We start from the raw sequence: 27,657 nt of genomic DNA, 5'->3' as shown, positions 1-27,657 counted from the left end.
TTTGCTATGGAAATGAGCAGCAGCAGAGTTCAGCTGATGTATTGCAAAAAACAACATTTAAATAGAAATTGAAGAAGTGTTTTTGACGATACAAGCGATGCTTTGTCTTTTCATCTGATCTCACTAGAGTGAATGCTAATGAATGTGTATTGGGAAAACTTGCTCACAAAACTGACCTGTAATTTAATATATACAGTATAAAGGGTGACGCTTGTGTTTTTATTTTTCTAACGTGTACACGTACAATAGGGTGTAAGAATTTGACTATGTCAGCAGTGTAGAAGCTGCCTTCACTTGACATCAAAACGTCATTAAATCTTATGTCAGGTGACAGTGTACTACACACTGTCATGTTGTACACTGAGGCCAGAGGAGATAAACCTAATCACATGGACGGCAGTGTTCAAGGATACGTGTTGACCTGACTTATCTTGACATCATGTACCACATATTTGTACCGTTAATGACAGAGAGACTGTGCTGACTGTGACACAGTAGTCCTTTGGGCTAAATGATAAAGTCAGCATAGTAGCCTCCTCCAAATCCTTTCATTTAGCTGGTATAATAGTAAAACTTTAGGATGTTACCATGTTGACTTATGCATATTGGCACTAAACAATTGGAGATTCCAAAATCATCCAGGTGCAAATAAAGAAAATGTCAAGCGATTCCAAAAAGATTTGTCCACGGAAATTCAAAATATTTTTTCGAAAGGTTGAGATGATTCCGACTAGTCTAAGGTGAATCCACATTACCATCCTTAGGTTGTGCTCCTAGTGTGTGTAAATGCTTTATTTAACACTCTCAATAGTACAGTATTGATGTACAACTTCCTAAAAGTGGAAAATGCTCTGTGAACAAGTTTCTTGTTGGGGTAAATCTTAAAAATGTAGGTTTATGTTAAAAATGGGTCAAAGTCACATATGCACCACAAGGTGAAGCAAGACCTTGCTAAACACCAACTGTAATGTTTTTTGTCACTTGATATTCAAGAAACACTGCATCGTCTTAGGACAAAAATAATCCCAAGTTTATTTTTTACACGGAGAAAATGAAAATGAAGCGAGTGAGAGGATCTTGTGTTCGTTTAATGACAGATTGTATTTACTCTGCACATATCTCAAAATAAAAGTCTCAGTGTGGCTACAAATACACACACACACACACACACACACACACACACACACACACACACACACACACACACACACACACACACACACACACACACACACACACTTCAGTGAAACAATAGGCACTTGACTGGTTTAGGATCACATGTTTCCAGAATTATTTTCTGCTGTCTCCTCTTTTTCACGCTCACAATATTTATGTCAACTAATACGTCATCTCTGAAACAATGCTGCACAAAGTGTCCAAAGAACTGGATCTTTGACTGCATCTTATTTGTCTTCGCCTCTTCACCATTGCTATTTTTTTCTACTCTGGGACATAAATAAAGAGGCAGAAACAAAACAACTCTCACTCTCCTTGTACTTCACTCGTCACTGTTCCGTTTCTTTGTTCTTCCATTTTTTTTCCCTACAGTCTCTTGCAAAATACATCATTTGTCAGACTTCCTCTGTGCCCTGCACCGCCGCCACCCTCCCTCCCTCTCTACGTCTGTTCGCCTCTCTCGCCCCTCTTCATCCAGGTAAATGACTTTATCCAGTTGAGTGACTTTGTAAGGACGCAGGGACAGGGTTTAAGCTGAGCCCAGCAAACGGAGAGAACAGCAAAATAAAGATAAAGCAAAGGAGAGTGGAGAAAAGATTCATTAGAGTTCTTCGGTCCGGGCAGCAAATGTCCTTCCCTTGTGGAAAGCGATGACTCATCGTCTTGCTCTATATGTGAATGTCTGTGAGGCCAAAGCCAAGCGATGAAATAGGAGAAGTGAATGAATGAAAAAAGTGTCTTTATCGTCGAGCAGTTTGCTGCTATCAGAAAATCCAATCACATCCGTGTGTCTGACTGTTAGGCCACTTTTTCTATCACTCCTCCGCAGAAAAATGTGTTGTCTCACAGGTCATCAACCACTGATAGAATAGTACGGCTGCCATCACACACGCAGATGTTGCAGACTGAATGTAGGAAATTATCTCGCTCTCTCTATCTCACACACAAACACACACACACACACACACAGCCTGGCCAGGTGAAATTGATTTCTTCCTGGTTTCCCATTATAAGACCAGTGTTGCTGTGGGCAGAAGGAGGCTGCTTAGGTTTAATCTGACACATAAGAGTCTGCTTGAGTTCAACCTTCTATAACGAGATGCAGCTGAAGGTGGTTAAATCAAATTTCAGCTGTAAAACTTCACATTTATCCTGAGCCCAGTGGTAATGAAGACATCAGAAGGAAACCGGAGACTTTCTGCTTCCTCTTTCTTACTCGTTCTATCAACGTCCTACACAAAAACCAGCAGGAGGAACGTTGTCTCAAAATAGTGTCACTTTGTCTCTAGCACACTGTCACAGCAAGAAGAATTTCATTGCAATTCTGAAATACTGTTAAAGAGAGAAAGCAACAACGAGCAACCGTTCACAGAATGAAGGAGCAGGATCTAAACACAATCACTTACAAACAAAGAAAAACTTTAAAGATTTTCCCCCAGTTTGTGGTGATTGCTTTGGCAATTTAAGTTTGTCACATGTCACTCTTTATGTCAAATTTTTATATTAGTTGTCATTTTGTTTTTCCTAACGGAGCTGTGTGACTCTGTAAAAGAACCATTCAAATCCCAGAGAAGCGCAGATCAGTGGGGCCCCTTTAACTGTTGTAGTTGGCAGCGTTTGTCTGTAATCACGCAAATATATACAAATGATATACTGAGTTTCACACGGTGGCCAAAATGGGTACATTCTGATGAGTTAGCACAAATCTACATCCTGAGTAAAACGTCTGGCTACATATGAGCTCACAGAGAGACAATACTGATGTATCTGCTATAGGCTATGTTTGTCAGAAATGTTAAATTGAATTCAACATGGGATCAGATGTGCAAAAACACATTTAAAAAAAATTTGATCAAGATATTGTAAGGCATTAAAAAAATCGTTTTGGAATCTACATAGGAACCCAATCACCACATGTTTACTGGTACTGAAAAAAGCTCTGCATATGCATGTAGAGAATATCATGTTGAAATCCACAGCATTGAAGCGGTGATGAAGAATCACAATGCATTCTGGGTAAATGAGCCTTTCTAGCGTCAATCATTGTTCTCTCCCTCTCTCGGCTTATGAATGGTTGAGCTCAAAGACTCTATTTAATAATGAAAATAAAATTGAAAATGAGTTTTCAGTGCCCAGAGAAATGGGACGATTCACAGCTCTCAATATGTGTGAGAGAAGGTTTAGCCATCATTGACTCACTATTACTCTACACACCACCACCAATTTGCTTCTATGGCAAAGTCAGCGACAACTGGACACGTGAAAGTGGACATCAGGGACATCGAACAGGTTCTCTTAAAGCTTAAAATTGACCACTGAATAGTTTATTTGTTACAGGAAATTCTACTAAGCAGCAGTTAGTGCTTATTTAATCCCAAATGAAGCTCATTACAGAGACATTCGAGAGGCAAAAGGGCAGGAGTTAATCTTCAGTGTGGGGTCAACATGTCCTGTGTGATGAGAAATGCTCCCCAAGGGGTACACTGTCAACACTGTCATGTCATCCTATTATTGTGCTGACTACCAGAACTTCATCCATCCAAAGTCCAACAAAGGCTATGATAAACGTAGAGTTAATATTCATCTTAATTAGGGAGATAATTAACGAAGTCATGCATCAGTCTCCACTTAGCAACTTTAGTCAACATTTCCATTTTCTGTCTACTCTGTTTAGTGTTTAATTACTGAACTAATGTCCAAGCACATCAGGTTTTAAAAAGGACAAGTGCAGTCGTGGAGAACTCTGGCTAAACGGAGTGGGCTGGGCGACTGGCCTTTAACCAGGAGGACAGAGCCTGTCTCAGCAGGTTGTCGGTGTCTCAGACCTACAGTTTGGGCCAGTTCTTAAGAGTAATTTGCACTGTTACAGAGAAGTCTGACCTTAATCTCACACAGGAGGACAAATTATTTAACAAATGTTCCTCAAAGGAAGTGTGCAAGTGCTAATTTTGGATTAGAGTACAATCCTTCACCTGCTACTGATGTACGTAATACAATTGCAGTGGGGGGCTTTTCCCCTGGCCATGACCAGCGGCACATGTTCTCACAATCTGACCATGTGACCAGCGGTGGTTGCTTCTCATACTGACACCTGCTGATGACCGAACACTCTCATTTCATAAAAGCCTTAGCCACAGCACTTTTTACAAGTTGCTGGGTACTCCACAGCAGCTGTCTTTGCTGCAAGGAGGTATTTAATTAAGGTTTTATTGCCAGGGGTCTCCTCTCAAGGACAAGAAGGAATTCTAAGAAGAAATTACTCCATCAATGCTTGCAAGAAAAAAAATGGATGGATTGGATATGTGTTAAGTCATTAGGGTTTGGTTACACACTTTGTTTTCGTTTTTTTTACTGGAACAATATCTTGAAATTAGTGGTGAAGAAATAATAATTTACCTAAAGATTATTGTTTTTATTGTGTACGTGAATATTAAAAAGATAACTTATGAAAATTGGTGACTTATTGTAAAAATTATCATCTAAAATGAGTTTAAGATCACCTAAAAGTTATCAGGTTCACTGGAAATCATTTGGCTCTACATTGATTGATTGATTGATAAAAAACAAATTCACAAATTTCAAAAGACCAAAGTCATATATGTCATCATCCATCTCATAGTCCTGGTCTTGTAGACATGAGCCTCGCTTGAGACTTATTTGCAGTAAAGACTGGCTTTATTACAATGCTTTTATTGTGGTATTATTACATCAAAGAGGAACTGTACATTTGCAACAATTGTATTTAGGATATATTTATATATATATATATATCCTGATATATATCCTGATATATATAACAGGATAATATTTTCATTTCAGTTAAAAAAAAACATTAAAAACATATGCCCATCATTTATTCCTTAAAGGCAAATAAACGTATGTACTTTGTTTTTCTGATCAACAGTCAAAAAGCCATCGATAGAAAAAAGGTTGCTTAGGAAATCTGAGTCGTTGTTTTGTTTTTGTTTTTTTTATGGCTACATTTGAATGTAACAAATCTGGCACTTTGGTTTACTTATAGTAACACTATACATTTATTTATTATTTTCATAACTTAAGCAGTTTGAAAAAACTGATAAGGAAACATTTTGATGACTTTTAATCAATCATCTTGATAACTTTGAAGTGTTTAGAGTTCATTGAATCTCATTGCATTAATCACACCACCACCAACTGAAGCTCTGCTAATTAGCTGCTACCAATTCTGTTTTGGCAGAGTGTGTGTGTGTGTGTGTGTGTATGTGTGTGTGCGTGATGGACATTCAAATGGCTGTGAAAACACCACTGTCAGCTCTTTGAATATTTCATGCTGTCCTTCGCTCAAGAGAAGATGCTGATCCTTTGACCGATCAAAACATCGGCCCATTAGTTCGGAGGAAGCAGCATCTGGTTTGACAACCTGTCTGTCACTTTCTGAGCGATTCAAAGACCAGTTCCACAAAGCAATATCCTATAAAGCACATTCAAACTGTGGGGTGTGACAAAAGGTTTTTGGGTTATTTTAACACATCTGAAAGCAAAAAACACTATGGACTAGACAGTTTTTATTATTAATCACATGACTCTGACCACCTGCTGTAACGGTGAATATATGTAACATTATGTTGTTGGCTGTTGTTCAGCTCGCTCAGAAGAATAAGACTCCATTCATCATTTCATATGAGTGGATATAAACCTTTTGACCCATTCTGACCAACTCCAGCTCCAGGCTGTTCATGTTTCACAGGCATGTCCGAACTCTGTGTCTTCAAAATCCTTAAAATGTCAGCTACCGCCCCCATGTGGCCATGTGGCTACAAAGCACTTCAACAATGTCAACTGACATAATGTTTAAGGTTCCGTGGTCGTTGGTGGTTTATTTTTATAGTTGCCGGACCTACTAAAACACGTCTTCTTTTGCAGAGATACTAAAATGTGTTGATAGAATCTAGGTTCTCTAATGATTTTTAGTAGTTACCATTGCCTGTATTTGCTATATCTCATAGTTTTGTAATAGATTACAAACCTTGATTACTGAGCAGGCTTTCTGGGTAGAGGCCAAGAGGGCCCACAGGTCTCTGTGAGAACTGACTTGTCTAAATGTCACAGAGCTCAGTTGAAAGACAAAAAAACTCCAAACACACACACAAAATAAAAGAAAATACAAAATCAAACCAAACCAAAGAAAAGATATAAAAATGATATAAAATTACTAGAAACTGACAGCTGTCTGTAGCAATTTCTGCACATAATCCAACCACTGTAAGCATATCGTGGTATTATCACCAAAAATACTCATTTACATTATATTCTCAGATAATATTATGATATTACATTAAAGACTTAAATGTTATCACAAATAAATTCATTTTGCTTTACAGGCAACATGTTTTGTGAAACCATCTCTGACAGCAAATTAGCAATGGTGGATGAATTACTCAAAAACTGTACAAGTACAAATACACAAACTGAAATTTACTCTGGTAAAAGTACCCACTGACATTTCTATTTAAGTAAAAGCAATCGCATTATTTATATTTTACCTAAAGTATTAAAAGTAAAAGTACTCAACTATTTTTTTCTCTCTGTCTCTTTCTGTGGACCCGTGCTGTTGTATGTTTGTTTTGGTGTTTCTTTTTTGGGAGGGGGTGCATTAACTAAGAAATGGTAATAGACATCACATCGTGAAAGGCCTAACGGTCTAACTAACAACACTGTTATTTCAAGAATAATACACTGATTCAACCAATGAGAAAATGCCATGAGAGCAGAAAAATAAGCTCATAAAAACCATTTTCATTTAAAAAATAAAAACAACTTAATTATGAAATGTGTAAAGTAATGTGATTGTAACATTTAACTCAACAACATTAGAAATGTGGTGGAGTAAAAATTATATATAATTGCTCTTATATGTAGCGGAGATCTTCTCTGCCTCGACTAACCAGGAGTCATCTGTTGAGTCAACTCTTTTCACACAATAACCTGCACAAATCAAAGCCCAGTCCAGGCTCACAAATTTAATCCTGGTATAAATCATCGAGACAGTGGGCCGCGGGTTTACTGCATTACAACTATGTCAAGGTCAGACTATTTGAAAATAGATATTACATTTAATCTTGTCTTGTCTTGTTTAATCCTGTCTGACATTTTGATGATATTCAATGTCGAAATTACAAGTTACAATAAATTTATCTTCAAAAAGGACACGTGGTCCTTAAATAAAAGGGTCACTCTTTAACACCTCAGAGTCTCTGTAATGAGTCCCAGTTGTGATGGCACCACCTGGGAACAAAGCTTATTGTCTGTAAACAAGCAAATCCTCAACTGCTGCTCCTTTTAATTAATCTTCACATTGTTCTTTAGAAGTGTAAGGCAAAATATTTCATGTAGAGGAAAACTAACAGCAAAAAAAAAATAAAAACATAAAATATCCAACCTTATTTAAACCCTCACAAAATAAAAACTTTTCATGGAAGTATTTATATAATTGAACTACTGTATACTTTACTGCGTCCTTGTACCATCTCCTAAACGATGCACATGGACCCACACATACACGTGATTTAAAAGAAAACATGACTGATTAGACCAGGCCACCTTCTTCCATTGCTCAGTGGTCTAGTTCTGATGCTCACATGCCCATTGTAGCTGCTTTTGGTGGTTGACACGGGTCAACATGGGCACTCTGCTCCCATCTACTATGGCCTCCGGACCGGCACCAAGATGGCTATAATGATACTATATGTCACTATAGTGCACCGAGATACTAAATGTTATATTACAAATGGTCTCAGAGGTTGCTGCCCAAGGCCTGCAGTTTTATTTTGTTTTTTAAATACAGTGCCGGGTTGTGTTCAGCATTATCATGGGGTTATGGGTAGTGGTTATTGTTGTTGTTATTTATTTTGATCGTGTAACAGCTACTATATCAGTACCAGAACTCGAGTCCAAGCCAATTTTCCCTTAAGGAGGACAATAAAGTATATTTTATATTCTATGTAAATGCTGACGCTTCCTAACTTTTCCTAATTTTTATACCATGCAGCAGTTTTATGTTTCCTGCTGCTGCACACAAATAACTTCTAGATGTCTTTTCAGCCCAGTCACTTATGAGTTACCTTCATTTTGATGATTGTACATGACATAGTTTGCAAGTAACTGTGAACACAATCTAAAGTTTATTGGCACCTACTGTTTATCACACTTGGCCTACTAATTAGAGGGCTGAGATTTTCCACAGCCCTTCAGAGAAGAGGTGACAATTAAAGGTTTACTTGTGCTTTTCAAGAACACTAATGACTCATTAATATCAGTGCGCACCTCTTCCCATTACGCTCCAGTTTTAATTGCAAGAGTACAAAACCTCCTAATGGATGCAAAAGAGATTAATTAGGCTTAATTCTGAAAAGTTAAAGGTTTGTTTGTTACAAACAAGGTCATTATCCAGCATTCTTTGGTAATGACATCACAAATTGGGCTCATTAACAGGGTTCCCAAGAGCCGAAGAGACGGCTAAGGATTCTTTAGAGTGGGGTCACTGTGTCCTGTTTGGTGTTATCCGCCCCCTGAGGGAATGACGTTCATTTTCATCTGTTTCCATGTGTTATTGTTAAGTGACTACACACACAAGTATGAAACGTTTTTGAAGAAACGTGTTATCATTTCACTCTGCGCTCTGTTTCCCATTTTCCTTATTCAGATTGTTATGGGAGAAAATGGGACATCAAGGAAAGCTATGGAACAAGTTTAGCAGTAAAATCACAGCTTTGATCGTTTTGTACAATTTGTTTGTGACATTGCTTCACCTGCTTATAGATGCAGTCAAAGTACCTGAGCACCTTCATCAGAGGGGCACTAAAAGTGTTAGGAGCAGGAGGAAACATTTTAATACTCCATGCCGATGGACAGCTGTGGAAGGATGTGCAGTATTATATTGTCCTGTTTTCCGGTTCTGGCTCCATTCCTGTGAACACAGTATCACAGAAATGCTTTGAAGCAAATTCTTCGGAGTTATGCTCACAGGGTGAACCTGTTCAATTAAAGTGGAAACACAGGATCAGTGTGACACTATTGAACTGTATTAGATTGTAAAAGCGTATCTAATGAATTGGCCAATAAGTGTATTTGTAAAGACAAAAATAAAACTGTACTCTATTTTGATTTTTGTAAGTAAATTTAGATTTTAAAAGACAGTTTCAGATTTGACTTAGCAGGAAAATTCCCAGATTCGGGGAATGTGGAGAAAATACAGAAACCCCAAACCTGTCACTGAAAAAAAAATATTTGATATTGTTTAAAAAAATGCAAAAATAAACATTTTACTGATTTTAATGACACTGATATGACAATAGTGAAGAGGGTGATTGAGTGGATTTCAAAACCACTATCATATATTTGTAATTTATCATTCCAAATGGGCTAATTTCCAAACCCAATGTTAACAGCAAAAGTTAGACCTCTGTATAAATCTGGCGACAGACATCACTCCACAAACTACAGATCGGTTTCCTTACTTCCACAATTTTCTAAAGTACTAGAAAAACTCTTCAACAACATACTGAACACATTCATAGAAAAACACAAACTACTTACTGATAGTCAATATGGGCTCAGATCTAACAGATCAACATCACTGTCAATAATAGAATAAAAGATTTTGATACTATTAAAACATGGCATATTAATTAATAAATTAGAAAGTTATGGTATCAGGGTGATAGTAATGTGAAGTTGAGAGATGTTTGTTTGCCACATTTGAATGTAGCTTGTAGTTTCCCCCAGGGGTATATTTATATATATTGGATATTATAAATAGTTAGATTGGAAGATGATTTATGGGATAAAATAATTTAATCATCTCACTCCTTTTCGAATGTTTTAATAATTGTTAACAGTTTGTATAATCTTTTTTCTTTTGCTTTACATATTCAAAATACATTTCAATTCCGTTTCATTTCATATGTTCAAACCACCTGTTAGCACAAAAATCCCCTCCACATGTAACAACATCACATTTTGTAGCTGCTGGGTGGTCATGTTGACCATTGTCCTCCATGACATTCTAAAGACCACTGGAATTACTGTTGTAGCTGCTATAGAGACAAAGTGTTTGGAATCACCAAAAAATAATAATACTGTGTGGGATATCATGAATCATGAACCTTGAACCTTGAGAACACACTGCACATAGTGCATAAATGTGTAGTAAGGTGCTGCTAATTACAGGTTTGTTTGTCTATATTGTCAATAATTAGATGTATGGGTGAATGTTATCTCTGGAGATTCATAGAAGAGTATATTCTCCACCAGCTCCGGCATGAGGACAGTTCGTGTCCTGATCATCATATTAAATCATCATCGACGAAACAGGTGATCCGAACAAGCACTGTACTCTGCTGTGTTGTGATAACAATACATAATATTCATCGCTCATCAGAATATAAATAACAGTGTTTTAATAATTTGAAGTTCAATTTGAATTATGTGATTGTAAAGGTAAAAAGTTGTATTGTCTTCTTCTGTTTTTGGTTGGAAGAATGCTACGAATGATCATAATGATAACTAGGATTGTGGTTTATAACCCCAAAATTATGTGATTTCCCTTTTTTTTTCACTGTAGACCTTTTACCCAGAGGTTGTCCTCCAACACACAGCATGGGGAATCCAACTATGTCTTTTCTAAGGAGTTTAAATAACTCTGTCATCATTCATCCTCCAGGCTTCTATATCATTGGATTCCAGACGTTTCCCTACATCAGTGTCTACTGCATATTTCTAGCAATTGTCTATGCGGTTACAGTCATGTTCAATATTTTTTTGATTTATTTAGTTGTCCTTGACCCCAGTTTACACACGCCAAAATTTCTGGCTATCCTCAACCTGGCAGTGATTGATGTCATATTGAACACAAGCACTATCCCCAGCATGATTAAGACATTTCTCTTTAAGGACAACTTTGTTCCGTTTAAATTTTGTCTGGTACAAATGTATGTTTACTATTCCTTCGCGTCGCTGGAGTCATTTGCACTCGCTATACTTGCTTATGACAGGTTGATTGCAATATGCTTCCCACTGCATCAGAACATATTCAACACATTGCAGATTATGTCTTGTATTGTCAGCCTGACTTGGGTTTTCAATCTGGGAAGAGTAGCCTATAGCACGGTGATCATGACCCAGCTGTCCTTCTGTAACTCTGTCAGAGTGTTCAGCTACTTCTGCGACTACGCACCTGTGTTTAGACTTGCGTGTAACGATTACACATTGCAGTGGTCTGTGGCTTCAACTTCTAGTATGATCAATCTGATGGTTCCCTTTACTTTTATTGTTCTGTCCTATGTCAGCATCATAGTCACTGTGTTCAGGATGAAAGCAGTCGGCAGTAGGATAAAAGCTCTCACCACTTGCATTGAGCACCTCGTTCTTGTTGCTGTATTTTACATTCCTACATTCAGCATTTTCTTAATTGGCTTGTATGTACGAGCCTTTGACCCGGACCTACGAATGCTGGGTCTGTCATTGGCCTCTTGCATCCCACCCTGCATTAATCCTATTGTATATTCTTTAAAAACTAAAGAAATCAAAACCAGAGTTCTGGCACTGGGCCGGAGACTGAAAACAAGCATTTGACAACAAGCAATTTGTCGAAATGCCACAATTGTGTGTATTTGTGTTTGTTTGCGTGTGTGTTACAAAGGTGTGTGTGTTCTTTTTCTCCATTTCCTATTAATTTCCATCTAATAAGTGCAACTGAGATTAATTAGTCTGGCGTTTGAATTGTGAAATGTTTGTTGAGGACAAGGTCATTAAACCAAAACTCTCTGGTGATCACATCACGAACTGGGCTCATTAAGATCATTACACTAACTTTCCTTTAGGTCTCCATAGTCTGTTTAATAATAAATGTATTCCCAATGAACCATAGCAATAGAGCAGCTTTTCACAGAGCTACATATGTTTAGTCATGTTTGCCAATCTTTTTATGCAGAACTCATATACACTGTTGCCCATACTTTTTTAATATTTTTTTACCTCTTCTTATGAATGTGATTTATTCTTGATAGATAAAGTATATATCTTCTTAAAACTCTATTGATCAATGTCTTTAAAGCATATCACAGTGAAAATTAGACCACAATTAACCTAAAACAAACATGTCTCTGAAAACAAAATGATTCCAGCTTTATTGGCAACAGTGTAAAATAAAAATGACTAAAAACTTTACTTTTTTTTTTTTTAAAGATTCATGTCTAAATTAACCAGTGAGCAGTGGTTACACTTTAGAGGGTCCTCCGTTTTTTGAGGAATGTTCTGACTGAATAAAAAGAAATAAATAAAAGGGCAGCAAGGTAGAATTTTTGCATCATCTGTCTTTGTGATTACTCTGTAACTTATTCCGGCTACATGCAAATTAATGTCTCTGGTGAGATCTCTTTTTTACAAGGTTTGACTCATTTTGGCTGATGCTGCTTGTTATTAGCTGACTGTTTTTGTCAGCTTAATCAAGCTTTAGTGAAATTATAAACCATAGCTCCATTCCAGTTTGATTGATTGGACTTCTGGTTTGTTAACATCTGATTCCAGTTGGTGTTTAGTGACAGCAGAAGGCTTTTTCCATTACTTGTTCCATCATAATGTTTATGTTTAAATGGTTTGTTTATTAAAGAAATTATTAAATATTTAATAAAAGATTTCACGACAAATATCTGCAGAAAACAAAGAAATTGCAAACAGAGCCATTACTTTGGAAACCTACATCCAGTCACACTCAGGTTACAACATAATTCATAACCTTCAGTAAAATTGTACTGTTAGTTCAAAACTGAATAAACATTCTCTGTTTCGTTTTGATTAAACATAAACAAAATGTGTAACAGATTTGTTTCTAACTTATTTTTCTAATGTATTGCATACATACCAGCAGACGTGATGTACACAAACATGATATATCGTAATGGGCCCTAAAATTTACAGCAAATATTTAAAGTAGGAAAGTTCTCCACTAGAACTTTTTGCACTTGAGATGTATGTTAATTAGTAAAATATCCTTCCATTCATTACATGTCACTGCATCCAGCTCTGAGGCAGCAGCTAATAATATATTACTAATACTATTATTAGTATTATTACTATTATTATTATAGTTGTTGTTGTTGTTATCATTACTGATACACTGATCATTACACTACTGCTATCAGCACTGATAATATCAATAATGATATAAATAATAGTTAAACATCTTACTATAGAGACTTGGTGAGGAACAAATACAGCTGGTGATAAGGGTGATGCAGATTTTAACTCCTTATGTGCTGACAGCTAGTTAGAGGGGCGGCAGTGGCTCAGTGGGTAAAGTGGCCACCTACTGACCATGGGGTCGGAGGTTCGAGGTCCCTGGACAAGATACCGTACCCCCAACAACCAATCCCCATCCTCAGCACTGCCAGTCTGCACGGTAGAAACTGGGGAGGGTTGCGTCAGGAAAGGCATCCAGAACAAAAACTGCAAAATCAACACGTGGGGTGACCCTGAAGTCACAGGATAAGCTGAAAGGACTGACAGCTAGTTATTCAACAGTAAGGCAGTACATCCCCGCTTGTTAGCTGATCATATTTTGATTAAATGTTCTAATAGTAATTTTAAAAAATTATTATAATAATAATTGATTGTATTTAAAAGTGCATTTCAGGTCACTCAAGGTCACTCTACAAAGAAGCAACAATCAGTAACACACAGTAAAGTACGAACAACTAAATCTGTAAAATACATATAGTGGCGTTAAATGTCTGAATATTTCTATATCTACATACATATTCCAAAATACATGTATAAAAAGATTGTCGCTGTAAGGCGGAACAAATGTCTGCTCGAGCGGAACTTATTCACCGCTGCACTTTGGTCCTTTGCTTAAAGGTGTTCTCCTGCACGACTTGACCCTGTGGTCGGGTATGAAAATTCTGGAGTTATGTTGGCTATAGAAAGTTGGTTTCAGTGCTTCGAGGGATAGTTTCGCTGACAAAGTAAACGCAGGTAAAAACAAGGAAGACAAACGTAGCTACCTTAGCTTTTGATAGCACAACGTGTTGTTATGGTGACCATTTCTGCCTAAAGCAAAGTGGAAACAGAGAAACTAGCTAAAACGAATAACCACCAGAACGAGTGTTTCCCGTTGCTGAGTCTTAATTATGTAACATACTGTACGTTACTGCACTGAATTAAAAACCGTATTGCAGTTTGAACACGACCTATTAAAGGCTAAGTCATACAGCCAAATTGCAGCGACAGTGGTCGCTACCCTTGCTCACCCAGCGTATATCAACGAGTGAAGGCTTTATAACAGATACAACTAACTTTGAAAAGACTACATTAGTTCTTCAAGGCAGCGAATGTTCACAACACACTGGAACCATCAAGACTTAAGAAAGATACCGATAAACTGTAGCAATTCCTTCTAAAAAGAAAGTACACTTACTACAGTTTTAGCCATTGTAGAGATACAGCTCACTGCTGAAAGGCCTGAAAAACACAGATACTACAGTATGTGCACGTAGTGCATTGTGTAGTTGATGTTAAAACTGCATATTCACAGACTTATTAATACAGTTATGTGTTTTCCTGAGCAGACTGCCAAAATCAGCACCTTGAATTGAAACACGATGGCATACCATTCACCCCATGACCGCAGCCGGAAAGACGATGAGGATGACCCTGTTGAGCAGATGATATCCCGCACTGGCTGTGCCGAGCTACATTACGCTGTGCAAGAGTGCATGGCTGAACACCAGGACTGGCGACTATGCCAGAGCCAGGTACAGACATTCAAAGACTGCATGATGAACTTTCAAAATGCTCGAAAAGAACAGCTGAAGAAACAACAGTCAGCATCCAGTGAGTCTAGACCCAGTTGAACTACACACCCAGTCGATGAGTTCTGTGTCCAGGACTTGCTTGACATGCTTGAGGCATAAGAACTCTACCTGATTTAATGGTGATGAAAATAAAGTTTTGAGAAAACGTGAAGTTCTAGTGTAGAGTTTTGGGTGTATGGTTGGGTGTGAATTAAAAGTGTGTGTGGTTACTGAGAAATGTCAGATCAGTGATTGCAAGTTTGATTTACGTGCATTAGGTTTCTGTAATCCACAAAAGGTCTTCCCAGATCAGTAACTTCTGGTTGTTTTGGATATATTTTAGATCTTAGGTCTAATCCTGACAGTTTTCAGTCTTATTGTTTTAAATATAAAACATCACTGACAAACACTGAACTTGGAAGGCCTATTTGAAATTGTACTTTTGATGTACTTTATTAAAAATCAGGGAATTTGTCTTAAAGATAAAACTAAATATTTATTTTTTGTCATAACATAATCCATACTTAAATATATAGGAATACACAAAAACACCAGTATTGCAGCAATATGCATTGTCAATATAACACCCTATATACACCCTAGATTAATAACCAATTATTTATTGATCCAATGACTACTAAAATAAATGCAGGTGATAAACTGTTAAGATAATATGCATATCAAATAAACATTTTGGGATGAATATTGGTGTTCAAAGAGGGAAATGTAAACGACAGGTGAGTCCGTGATGAAAGGAAGAACTTAGAACAGAGAGCGCCTTTGGTGGAGTGGAGCTTAGTAAATTAACTGCAAATGGGAGGTCGGGTTTTAATTGTTAATCTTGTTAATAGGTGGAAAACAGATTAATTGCTGTTGCCCTGTAGATTAAACAGCAAACAGGGTTTGTTACAGCAAAGGTCCTTAACCAGCGTTCTTAGTTAGTGGCATTACAAATTGGCCCCATTAGACCTACGTTCTTGTAAATGAGAATGGAAACACTATGCTGTTTCCTTAGTTTGTTCCGATTAACTTCACAAAATATTCTTACGCTTTTATAGTGTATATACTGTAAATAATGGAAAATAGTTCAGTATTGATTGCAGCATGGATGGTATTAATTCTCTGCAACAGCCACAAGATGTCACAGTTTGGATGTAGGACGTTTTTCATCAAAATAGAGTTATTTCAAATATTGTAGCAGGTTATCATTGTGTGTCTGCGTTAAATAGCCCTCATGGTTATCAGGTGGGTTTCCTCCTTCCCTCACTGTTGCACAGACCGTAACAAAGAATAGTACTGGTGGCTATTCTTTGTTAGTTATAATGCAACATCCATGCAGGGAAACGGTTCACTTCCAGTGTGCTATATATAATGCATCCAAATCCAAATCACAGAAATAACAGTGACATGACATCTTGAAAGCGGAAGCAGCCTATACATTCACCATTACCATCACCCTAACCCATTACTCTCTTAGTATCAACAGGAAGGCTAATCTCCAGAGACCAGTGAGGAAAGTATATCATACACTGTCTAAGAGTAAGACATGAGGTCTTTTGCATGCTGCCTTTGAAGTCAGCATCTTAACTAGTTTCATCCTGACACAGCCTGTGGAGTCAAACTATGTCTTTTCTGCAGACAGCTCTGAATGATTCTGTCATCGTTCGTCCTCCAGGTTTTTATATCATAGCATTTCAGACACTTCCTGTCATCAGTGTCTACTTCATATTTCTAGCATTTGTCTATGTGGTTACAGTCATGTTTAATTGCTTGGTGATTTATATAATTATATTTAATCATTGTTTGCACACTCCAAAATTTTTGGCTGTGCTTAATCTTGCAGTAATTGACGTGATCCTAAACACATCTACGATTCCCGGTATGATAAAAATATTTCTCCTTAAGGATAACTTTGTTCCATTTAACTTATGTTTGGTACAAATGTTTTTTTACTATGCTTTTGTGACATTGGAGTCATTTGCACTTGCTGTACTTGCTTATGACAGGCTGATTGCAATATGTTTCCCCCTCCATCAACACTCAATCAACACACTGCGAAGAATGTCTTGTATTATTAGCCTGATTTGGTGTGTTGCTGTGAGCATCAGTGCTTTTGCAGTAAGTATAATGACTCGACTGTCTTTTTGCAACTCTCTAAATGTATTCAGTTATTTCTGTGACTATGCACCTGTGTTTAGACTCGCCTGTAATGACTACACATTGCAGTGGTCCGTGGCCTCTGTGCTTACTAGTTTGCTTCTTGCAGGACCCTTTACTTTTATTTTTCTGTCTTACATCATCATCTTAACGACTGTGTTCAGGATGAAATCCTTGGATAGTCGAGTTAAAGCATTGGCCACTTGTGTTGAGCATCTGATTCTTGTTGCCGTTTTTTACGTTCCTCTTTTTACCATTTTTTCTATTGGGTTCTATCTGAGAAACATTGACCCAGACCAGCGGGTGCTCAGTCTTTCTCTGGCTTCTTGCATACCACCCTGCATCAATCCTATTGTGTATTCTTTGAAAACCAAAGAGATCAAAATCAGAGCTTTTGCAATGGTGAAAATACATAAAATTGAAATAGACCAACAAAGGACAAAATGCTTGAGAGTTTAGACCATAGATGCTTGTTTAGAGCGTATGGCAGCAAAAATGTTTCTATTTATTTGTGTATATATCAGGTGTGGAAGTAATGTATAGATTTTGAAATCTTTAGATATTCATGTAAAATCTTTGGCCACTTGTGTCGAGCATCTAATTATTGTTGCTGTGTTTTACATTCCTCTCATTGTCATTTTTTCAATTTCATTTTATGTGCAACAAATACACTCAGACCTGAGTTTTCTGCTCCTGTCTCTGGCCCCTTGCATACCACCTTGTATCAACCAAAGAGATCTGAACTAGAGCTTTGGCACTAGTAAGAAAAAATAAAATCAACACAAACCAATACAGAAAAGCATGTTTAAAAGTTTTGGCCATAACTATTTGTTTAAAGTGTATGTTGATGTATGTGTATGCTTCCACAAAGGAGGACATGGACTAGAGAATGGTTTTATGATGACCGTCTGCCTTGTAGTGGGTTTAAACTTAGTGCAAACTGTACAGTGATTGATCTTAATATGACAATGCTGGATTATCTCTGTGTTATATTCTGCATTAGCTGCTCTTTCTTACCTGTTTTGTTAATAACAAATCCACTGACTGACCGACAGTATGTTCTCACATTTACAGCTATATAAAGGTCCTTGTTAATGGTGTGGCATTATAATGTAATGCATTACATTTTGTAAAAATTGCTACACCAAGTTAGATATAAATAATCACATACAGTGTAATAATTCATTACACTTTTTTATGCAGTGCACAAGAGAAGACACAAACTATAGAATGGTATTATGAGTGTCTGCCTCATTATATTGAGGGGGATTTAAGACAAATCAGCCACATCAGTTTGTATGAAATCTCTGAACAGATGTTCACTTCTTCTTATTCTGTTTAGACAACATGCTGTTTACAATGTGACATTTATGTTTGATAGATCACATTAACTATTGTGAGGAAAACAGAATCAATGGAGACAAAGTTCAATAAACCACCTTTATTTTGTTGAAATTATTGTTTTGATGATGTGTTGGGCCTCACTCACTAATCACTGTTAGTGTTTAGGACCGATTTCTTCTTAAAAACCACTTATGCTGTTTTCATTTATGTATTTTTATTTTCAGTTTTTTGCAAAGATTCAGACATTCACCAGTATTTTGTTGTTTTGGAAATAATTCAAATTTAATCTACACACACATTTGAGTTTTGTCACATTTGTGCAAAGCTATTGGTTATGGAGTTTGCTTCAATTTTACAGTTCTATGTTTTAGAATTCACATATATGTTTATATATTTATCATTAATAACATTTATTGAAAACAATTCTCTGTTTGTAACTATTCTGGTCATTTAAAATTAATAAATACTACACTACCATTTCAAATCACATCACAAAACCATGAAACGAAGTGCACCACTCCTTCCTCAGCCACACCAAGAGTGTGAGTGTCCTGACCTCTCCTGACCCTGGACACCAGACTCTGTGCTTCAGGAGACAAGCATCTCTCTTTTGTGTTTGGATATAGAGACACTTCTCTTCTTCTGTTGTATACAGTGGTTACTCAGTTTTAAAATCAGACTTTCTTAGATGCATCAGTTCTGTTACCTTCTCTAGATTTAGTGCCCAAAAAACGAGTAATATGGATCCATGCATCTTTATGTGTGTCTGTCTCTTTATTCATCATTAAAGCTACTAAATATGAAAGTTTGATTTCTGTTGACCTCCTGCTGCAGAGCCTTCACTTTAGAAGATGTTATGCGGTTTGAAGTCTGCTGCTCCACGTCGTAGATTATGGCTTAATTCCAAATCATAGTATAAACCTCTGCTCCTCACTTTTAAGTGCTTCCTCTTTTATTGTGTTTCCCCTGAAATAAAGTCATAAGGGACAGTGGTTGAAATGGCTCCCTTTAAAAAATGGGCCAACCCCTCAAGACCCCTGTACATCAGAGCAAACTGAACCGTTTAGTTTGTAGCCCCCGGCAAAACCATAAACTGTGAAAACACGAGGACACCCCTACAGAAGTCCTCATAGAGACTTTGTCTGCTCCTGAACCACCTAAATGACATGAATCAAAAATTAACGCAATCATTATAACCTAATATTAAGACAACTCCTCCCACAGAACAAAGGCCCAAAACAATTAAATGTGGCCTAATAAATATTCGATCTTTCTCGTGCATATTTCTGTTAGTGAATGATTTGATAAGTGACCATCAAATTGATTTATCTTATCTTACTGAAATCCTGCAGCAGCAGATGGAACGTATCAGTCTAAATAAGTCCACTCCGCCAGTCATAGAAGCAAAGACGTGGAGGTTTAGCAGCAAATCTACCACTCAAGCTTAACAATTAACCCTAGACCTAAACATAGTTAGAAATCATTTGAGAGCCTTATTCTTACCCTTGCAACCCCAAACAAGAAAACTCAAAAGCCAGAAGTAAATATTTTGTTGGAAAATGCACTTTAGTTTTTAACTAAGTTTTCAGAATTTCAATCTGCTTAAGTGCTAAGTACAGCTAACGTCATTATAGTGAGTAACATTATTCTCTTATTTCCCTGTAATATATATTTAACAGTTGAAGAAAATGAACCTCATTAAACAATTGTACCTGTCTTAGTATCAACAGGAAGGCTAATCTCTGGAGACCAGTGAGGAAAGTATATCATATGCTGTCTAAGAGTAAGACATGAGGTCTTTTGCATGCTGTCTTTGAAGTCAGCATCTTAAATAGTTTCAGCCTGACACAGCCTGTGGAGTCAAACTATGTCTTTTCTGCAGACAGCTCTGAATGATTCTGTCATCGTTCGTCCTCCAGGTTTTTATATCATAGCATTTCAGACACTTCCCGTCATCAGTGTCTACTTCATATTTCTAGCATTTGTCTATGTGGTTACAGTCATGTTTAATTGCTTGGTGATTTATGTAATTATATTTAATCATTGTTTGCACACTCCAAAATTTTTGGCTGTGCTTAATCTTGCAGTAATTGACTTGATCCTAAACACATCTACTATTCCCGGTATGATAAAAATATTTCTCCTTAAGGATAACTTTGTTCCATTTAACTTATGTTTGGTACAAATGTTTTTTTACTATGCTTTTGGGGCATTGGAGTCATTTGCACTTGCTGTACTTGCTTATGACAGGCTGATTGCAATATGTTTCCCCCTCCATCAACACTCAATCAACACACTGCAAAGAATGTCTTGTATTATCAGCCTGACTTGGTGTGTTGCTGTGAGCATCTGTGCATTTACAGTAGGCATAATTACTCGACTGTCTTTTTGCAACTCTTTAAATGTATTCAGTTATTTCTGTGACTATGCACCTGTGTTTAGACTTGCCTGTAATGACTACACATTGCAGTGGTCCATATCCTCTGTGCTTTCCTCTTTGATTCTTGCAGGACCCTTTACTTTTATTTTTCTGTCTTACATCATCATCTTAACGACTGTGTTCAGGATGAAATCCTTGGATAGTCGAGTTAAAGCATTGGCCACTTGTGTTGAGCATCTGATTCTTGTTGCCGTTTTTTACGTTCCTGTTATTACCATTTTTTCTATTGGGTACTATCTGAGAAACATTGACCCAGACCAGCGGGTGCTCAGTCTTTCTCTGGCTTCTTGCATACCACCCTGCATCAATCCTATTGTGTATTCTTTGAAAACCAAAGAGATCAAAATCAGAGCTTTTGCAATGATGAAAACACATAAAATTGAAGAAGACCAACAAAGGACAAAATGCTTGAGAGTTTAGACCATAGATGCTTGTTTAGAGCGTATGGCAGCAAAAATGTTTCTATTTATTTGTTTATATATCAGGTGTGGAAGTAATGTATAGATTTTGAAATCTTTAGATATTCATGTAAAATCTTTGGCCACTTGTGTCGAGCATCTAATTATTGTTGCTGTGTTTTACATTCCTCTCATTGTCATTTTTTCAATTTCATTTTATGTGCAACAAATACACTCAGACCTGAGTTTTCTGCTCCTGTCTCTGGCCCCTTGCATACCACCTTGTATCAACCAAAGAGATCTGAACTAGAGCTTTGGCACTAGTAAGAAAAAATAAAATCAACACAAACCAATACAGAAAAGCACGTTTAAAAATTTTGGCCATAACTATTTGTTTAAAGTGTATGTTGAGACAGTGTATGCTTCCACAAAGGAGGACATGGACTAGAGAATGGTTTTATGATGACCGTCTGCCTTCTAGTGGGTTTAAACTTAGTGCAAACTGTACAGTGATTGATCCTAATATGACAATGCTGGATTATCTCTGTGTTATATTCTGCATTAGCAGCTCTTTCTTACCTGTTCTGTTAATAACAAATCCACTGACTGACCGACAGTATGTTCTCACATTTACAGCTATATAAAGGTCCTTGTTAATGGTGTGGCATAATAATGTAATGCATTACATTTTGTAAAAATTGCTACACCAAGTTAGATATAAATAATCACATACAGTGTAATAATTCATTACACTTTTTTATGCAGTGCACAAGAGAAGACACAAACTATAGAATGGTATTATGAGTTACTGCCTCATCATATTGAGGGGGATTTAAGACAAATCAGCCACATCAGTTTGTATGAAATCTCTGAACAGATGTTAACTTCATCTAAAGCTGTTTAGACAACATGCTGTTTACAATGTGACATTTATGTTTGCTAGATCACATGCAGTATTGTGAGGAAAACAGAATCAATGGAGACATTGTTCAATAAACCATCTTTATTTTTTTGAAATTATTGTTTTGATGATGGATGTGTTGGACCTCACTCACTAATCACTGTTAGTGTTTAGAACCAATTTCTTTTTAAAAGCCACTTATGCTGTTTTTATTTACATATTTTTTTTACACATTTATTTACCTTTTTTTTTTTGCAAAGATTCAGACATTCACCAGTGTTTTATTGTTTTGGAAATAATTAGAATTGAATCTACACACACATTTGAGTTTTGTCACATTTGTGCAAAGCTATTGGTTATGGAGTTTGCTTCAATTTTACAGTTCTATGTTTTAGAATTCACATATATTAATATCATTAATAACATTTATTGAAAACAATTCTCTGTTTGTAACTATTCTGGTCATTTAAAATTAATAAATACTACACTAACACTTCAAATCACATCACAAAACCATGAAACAAAGTGCACCACTCCTACGTCAACACATCAGCCACACCAAGAGTGTGAGTGTCCTGACCTCTCCTGACCCTGGACACCAGACTCTGTGCTCCAGAAGACAAGCATCTCTCTTTTGTGTTTGGATATAGAGACACTTCTCTTGTTCTGTTATATACAGTGGTTACTCATTTTTAAAATCAGACTTTTTTGAGATGCATCAGTTCTGTGACCTTCTCTACATTTAGTGGCCAGAAAATGAGTAATAGTGATCCATGCATCTTCATGTGTGTCTGTCTCTTTATTCATCATTAAAGCTACTAAATATGACACCTTGATTTCTGTTGACCTCGTGCTGCAGAGCCTTTACTTCAGAAGTTGTTGTGCGGTTTGAAGTCTGCTTCTCCATGTCATAGATTATGGCCCAATTCCAAATCATAGTATAAACGTCTGCTCCTCATTTTTAAGTGCTTCCTCTTTTATTGTGTTTCCCCTGAAAATAAAGTCATAAGGGACAGTGGTTGAAATGGCTCCCTATAAAAATGGGCCAACCCCTCAAGACCCCTGTAAATCAGAGCAAACTGAACCATTTAGTTTGAAGCCCCCTGCAAAACCATAAACTGTGAAAACACGAGGACACCCCTAGAGAAGTCCTCATAGAGACTGTGTCTGCTCCTCAACCACCTAAATGACATGAATCAAAAATTAACGCAATCATTAGAACTTAATATTAAGACAACTCCTCCCAAAGAACACAGGCTCAAAACAATTAAACGTGGCCTAATAAATATCCGATCTTTCTTGTGTATATTTCTGTCAGTAAATGACTTGATAAGTGACCATCAAACTGATTTATCTTGTCTTACTGAAACCCGGCTGCAGCAGATGGAACGTATCAGTCTAAATAAGTCCACTCCGCCAGTCATAGAAGCAAAGACGTGGAGGTTTAGCAGCAAATCTACCACTCAAGCTTATTAATTAACCCTAGACCTAAACATAGTTAGAAATCATTTGAGAGCCTTATTCTTAGCCTCTCAACTCCAAACAAGAAAACTCAAAACCCAGAAGTAAATGTGTTGTTTGAAAAAGAAGAATCTCATTTAGCCTAGAAAAATAGTTTAAAAATGTACAAAAAAGCTCTCCGTGATGCCAGAACAGCATATTATTCATCATTAATAGAAGAAAACAAGAACAACCCCCGGTTTCTGTTCAGCACTGTAGCCATGCTGACTAAGAGCCATAGTTCTGTTTAGCCTACTATTCCCTTAACTCTTAGCAGCAATGACTTTATGACTTTCTTTAGCAATAAAATTGTAGCTATTAGAGAAAGAATTCACCAGATCCTTACCCCAAATATTACAGATAGATCTTCATGTACAACATTGCTAGAATCATCACTAAGGCCCCAATCCCTGGTAGACTGCTTTTTGCCCATAGATCTCTCTGAGCTAATTTCAATTATTACCTCATCTAAACCAACAACCTGGACCAACAACCTCAAGGAAGCTTTACCCTTAATAGATACGTTCATATTAGATATCATCAATCTATCTTTAGAAGCAGGCTATGTACCACAGGCCTATAAGGTAGCTGTAATTAAACCACTACTTAAAAAACCCTGTCTTGACCCAGGTGTTTTAGCCAATTACAAACCAATATCTAATCACCCCTTTAATTCTAAAATAATTTAAAAAGTAGTTGCAAAACAATTATGTGATCACCTTCATAGGAATAATTTGTATGAAGACTTTCAGTCAGGATTTAGAGTTCATCATAGTACAGAAACAGCACTGGTAAAAGTCACCAACGATCTTCTCGTGGCCTCAGATAATGGACTCATCTCTATACTTGTTCTGTTAGATCTTAGTGCTGCATTCGATACCATTGATCATAACATTTTATTTCAGAGACTAGAACATGAAATTGGGATTAAAGGAACTGCACTAGGTTTGTTTAAATCTTATCTATCTGATAGATTTCAATTTGTTCATGTTAATGATGAATCCTCCATGCACACAAAGGTTACCTATGGAGTTCCACAAGGCTCTGTGTTAGGACCAATACTTTATACTTTATATATGTCTCCTTTAGGCAACATTATTAGAAAACACTCCATAAATTTCCACTGCTATGCTGATGATACCCAGATATATTTATCTATGGAACCAGATGAAAATAATCAGTTAATAAAGCTTCAAGCCTACAAGACATAAAGGCCTGGATGTCCCACAATATTTTACTTTTAAACTCAGACAAAACTGAAGTCATAGTATTTGGGCCCAAAAATCTCAGACATATAATGTCCAACCATATTGTTACTCTAAATGGCATATGTCTGGCCTCCAGTACTACTGCAAGGAACCTTGGAGTTATTTCTGACCAGGATTTGTCCTTTACCTCACATATAAAACAAATCTCTAGAACAGCCTTCTTCCACCTATGGAACATTGCCAAAATTAGGAGTATCCTGTCTCAAAGTGATGCCGAAAAACTGGTCCATGCATTTGTTACCTCTAGGTTGGACTACTGTAATTTCCTACTTTCAGGATGCCCCAGTAACTCCCTAAAGAGCCTGCAATTAATCCAAAATGCTGCAGCAAGAGTGCTGACTGGAACTAGCAAGAAAGATCATATTTCACCTTCACTAGCTTCTCTCCATTGGCTTCCCGTTAAATCCAGAATAGAATTTAAAACCCTGCTTCTTATATATAAAGCTCTGAATGGTCAGGATCTATCATATATAGAATATCTCATAGCACCATATCATCCCAGCAGACCACTTCGAACTCAGAATGCAGGCCTAGTTGTGGTTCCCAGAATTTCCAAAGGTAGAATGGCAGGTAGAGCCTTTAGCTATCAAGCTCCTCTCCTGTGGAACCAGCTCCAAGTTCAGATTCGGGAAGCAGACACCCTCTCTACTTTTAAGTCTAGGCTTAAAACCTTCCTCTTTAATAAACCATATAGTTAGTTATAGTTATGCTACTATAGGCTTAGACTGCTGGGGGACCCACCCCCCGATGCACTGAGCTCCTTTCCTCCTGTTGACCATCTCTCCTCTCCTCTCACCCTGCAATTGTCACCACTGTATGTCATTAACTGTGTGTGTTCTCTCCCGTAGTTGTCTTTGTCCTTCTCTGTCCCCCTCTCTCTGTCCCTTTCTGCAGGTGTCCCTGGCTTTGAAACTGTGTGTCTTCCAGCGTGCAGCTACTGGTCCTACCAATCTGCCCAATGTTTTGTTGTTGCTTTTGTTGCTCTGTTCTTTTCTCTCTCCCCTTTCCACTCACCACAACCGGTCAAGGCGGATGGCCGCCCACCCTGAGCCTGGTTCTGCTGGAGGTTTCTTCCGTTAAAGGGAGTTTTTCCTCTCCACTGTTGCCTATGGCTTGCTCCAGGGGGAATTGTTGGGTTCTCTCTATACATCTTTATAATCTTGGCTTTATTCTGTAAAGTGCCCTGAGATGACTTTGTTGTGAATTGGTGCTATATAAATAAAGTTGAATTACATAAATAAAGTTGAAAATGTATTTTATTTTTATCTGAGTTTTCAGAATTTCAATCTGCTTCAGTGCTAAGTACATTACAGTACAGCTAACGTCATTATAGTGAGTAACGTTAATCTCTTATTCCCCTGTAATATTTATTTAACAGTTGAAGAAAATGAACCTCATTAAACAATTGTACCTCTCTTAGTATCAACAGGAAGGCTAATCTCTGGAGACCAGTGAGGAAAGTATATCATATGCTGTCTAAGAGTAAGACATGAGGTCTTTTGCATGCTGCCTTTGAAGTCAGCATCTTAACTAGTTTCATCCTGACACAGCCTGTGGAGTCAAACTATGTCTTTTCTGCAGACAGCTCTGAATGATTCTGTCATCGTTCGTCCTCCAGGTTTTTATATCATAGCATTTCAGACACTTCCCGTCATCAGTGTCTACTTCATATTTCTAGCATTTGTCTATGTGGTTACAGTCATGTTTAATTGCTTGGTGATTTATGTAATTATATTTAATCATTGTTTGCACACTCCAAAATTTTTGGCTGTGCTTAATCTTGCAGTAATTGACGTGATCCTAAACACATCTACTATTCCCGGTATGATAAAAGTATTTCTCCTTAAGGATAACTTTGTTCCATTTAACTTATGTTTGATACAAATGTTTTTTTACTATGCTTTCGGGACGTTGGAGTCATTTGCACTTGCTGTACTTGCCTATGACAGGCTGATTGCAATATGTTTCCCCCTCCATCAACACTCAATCAACACACTGCGAAGAATGTCTTGTATTATCAGCCTGATTTGGTGTGTTGCTGTGAGCATCAGTGCTTTTGCAGTAGGTATAATGACTCGACTGTCTTTTTGCAACTCTCTAAATGTATTCAGTTATTTCTGTGACTATGCACCTGTGTTTAGACTCGCCTGTAATGACTATACATTGCAGTGGTCCGTGGCCTCTGTGCTTAGTAGTTTGCTTCTTGCAGGACCCTTTACTTTTATTTTTCTGTCTTACATCATCATCTTAACGACTGTGTTCAGGATGAAATCCTTGGATAGTCGAGTTAAAGCATTGGCCACTTGTGTTGAGCATCTGATTCTTGTTGCCGTTTTTTACGTTCCTCTTATTACCATTTTTACTATTGCGTTCTATCTGAGAAACATTGACCAAGACCAGCAGGTGCTCAGTCTTTCTCTGGCTTCTTGCATACCACCCTGCATCAATCCTATTGTGTATTCTTTGAAAACCAAAGAGATCAAAATCAGAGCTTTTGCAATGGTGAAAATACATAAAATTGAAATAGACCAACAAAGGACAAAATGCTTGAGAGTTTAGACCATAGATGCTTGTTCAGAGCATATGGCAGCAAAAATGTTTGCTATTGTTTTATGTATATATCAGGTGTGGAAGTAATGTATAC

At 37.2% G+C, this 27,657-nt stretch overlaps 5 protein-coding genes across 5 annotated transcripts; all 5 read left to right on the top strand.

The window, feature by feature from the left end:
• The first annotated feature begins 10,756 nt into the window (after positions 1-10,756).
• On the top strand, positions 10,757-11,787 carry LOC137108217 (olfactory receptor 2AT4-like). Its single transcript, XM_067492579.1, has one exon. The coding sequence runs from the start codon at positions 10,813-10,815 to the stop codon at positions 11,785-11,787; it is 975 nt and encodes a 324-aa protein (XP_067348680.1). The 5' UTR covers positions 10,757-10,812.
• Positions 11,788-14,049: 2,262 nt separating this feature from the next.
• Positions 14,050-15,177, top strand: coa4 (cytochrome c oxidase assembly factor 4 homolog). The gene is made up of 2 exons (XM_067492436.1): positions 14,050-14,187; positions 14,781-15,177. The coding sequence occupies exon 2, from the start codon at positions 14,814-14,816 to the stop codon at positions 15,063-15,065; it is 252 nt and encodes an 83-aa protein (XP_067348537.1). The 5' UTR covers positions 14,050-14,187; positions 14,781-14,813; the 3' UTR covers positions 15,066-15,177.
• Positions 15,178-15,388: 211 nt separating this feature from the next.
• Positions 15,389-19,487, top strand: LOC137108122 (olfactory receptor 2AT4-like). The gene has a single exon (XM_067492435.1). The coding sequence runs from the start codon at positions 16,629-16,631 to the stop codon at positions 17,619-17,621; it is 993 nt and encodes a 330-aa protein (XP_067348536.1). The 5' UTR covers positions 15,389-16,628; the 3' UTR covers positions 17,622-19,487.
• Positions 19,488-20,331: 844 nt separating this feature from the next.
• LOC137107903 (olfactory receptor 2AT4-like) lies at positions 20,332-21,803 on the top strand. Its single transcript, XM_067492045.1, has one exon. It carries the CDS (start codon positions 20,374-20,376, stop codon positions 21,364-21,366), a length of 993 nt encoding a protein of 330 aa, XP_067348146.1. The 5' UTR covers positions 20,332-20,373; the 3' UTR covers positions 21,367-21,803.
• A 4,627-nt stretch (positions 21,804-26,430) lies between these two features.
• LOC137107952 (olfactory receptor 2AT4-like) lies at positions 26,431-27,608 on the top strand. The gene has a single exon (XM_067492147.1). It carries the CDS (start codon positions 26,580-26,582, stop codon positions 27,570-27,572), a length of 993 nt encoding a protein of 330 aa, XP_067348248.1. The 5' UTR covers positions 26,431-26,579; the 3' UTR covers positions 27,573-27,608.
• The last annotated feature ends 49 nt before the right edge of the window (positions 27,609-27,657 follow it).

This window comes from Channa argus, chromosome 22 (assembly GCF_033026475.1).
Source record: "Channa argus isolate prfri chromosome 22, Channa argus male v1.0, whole genome shotgun sequence".
Taxonomy (NCBI): Eukaryota; Metazoa; Chordata; class Actinopteri; order Anabantiformes; family Channidae; genus Channa; species Channa argus.
The sequence above is the reverse complement of the archived record's forward strand: the minus strand, read 5'-3'. Positions and strand labels throughout refer to the sequence as shown.

What these genes read in the sequence shown, in the direction of transcription:
- LOC137108217 (XM_067492579.1), top strand. Translation starts at nt 10,813, where the DNA reads ATGGGGAATCCAACTATGTCTTTTCTAAGGAGTTTAAATAACTCTGTC.
- coa4 (XM_067492436.1), top strand. Translation starts at nt 14,814, where the DNA reads ATGGCATACCATTCACCCCATGACCGCAGCCGGAAAGACGATGAGGAT.
- LOC137108122 (XM_067492435.1), top strand. Translation starts at nt 16,629, where the DNA reads ATGTCTTTTCTGCAGACAGCTCTGAATGATTCTGTCATCGTTCGTCCT.
- LOC137107903 (XM_067492045.1), top strand. Translation starts at nt 20,374, where the DNA reads ATGTCTTTTCTGCAGACAGCTCTGAATGATTCTGTCATCGTTCGTCCT.
- LOC137107952 (XM_067492147.1), top strand. Translation starts at nt 26,580, where the DNA reads ATGTCTTTTCTGCAGACAGCTCTGAATGATTCTGTCATCGTTCGTCCT.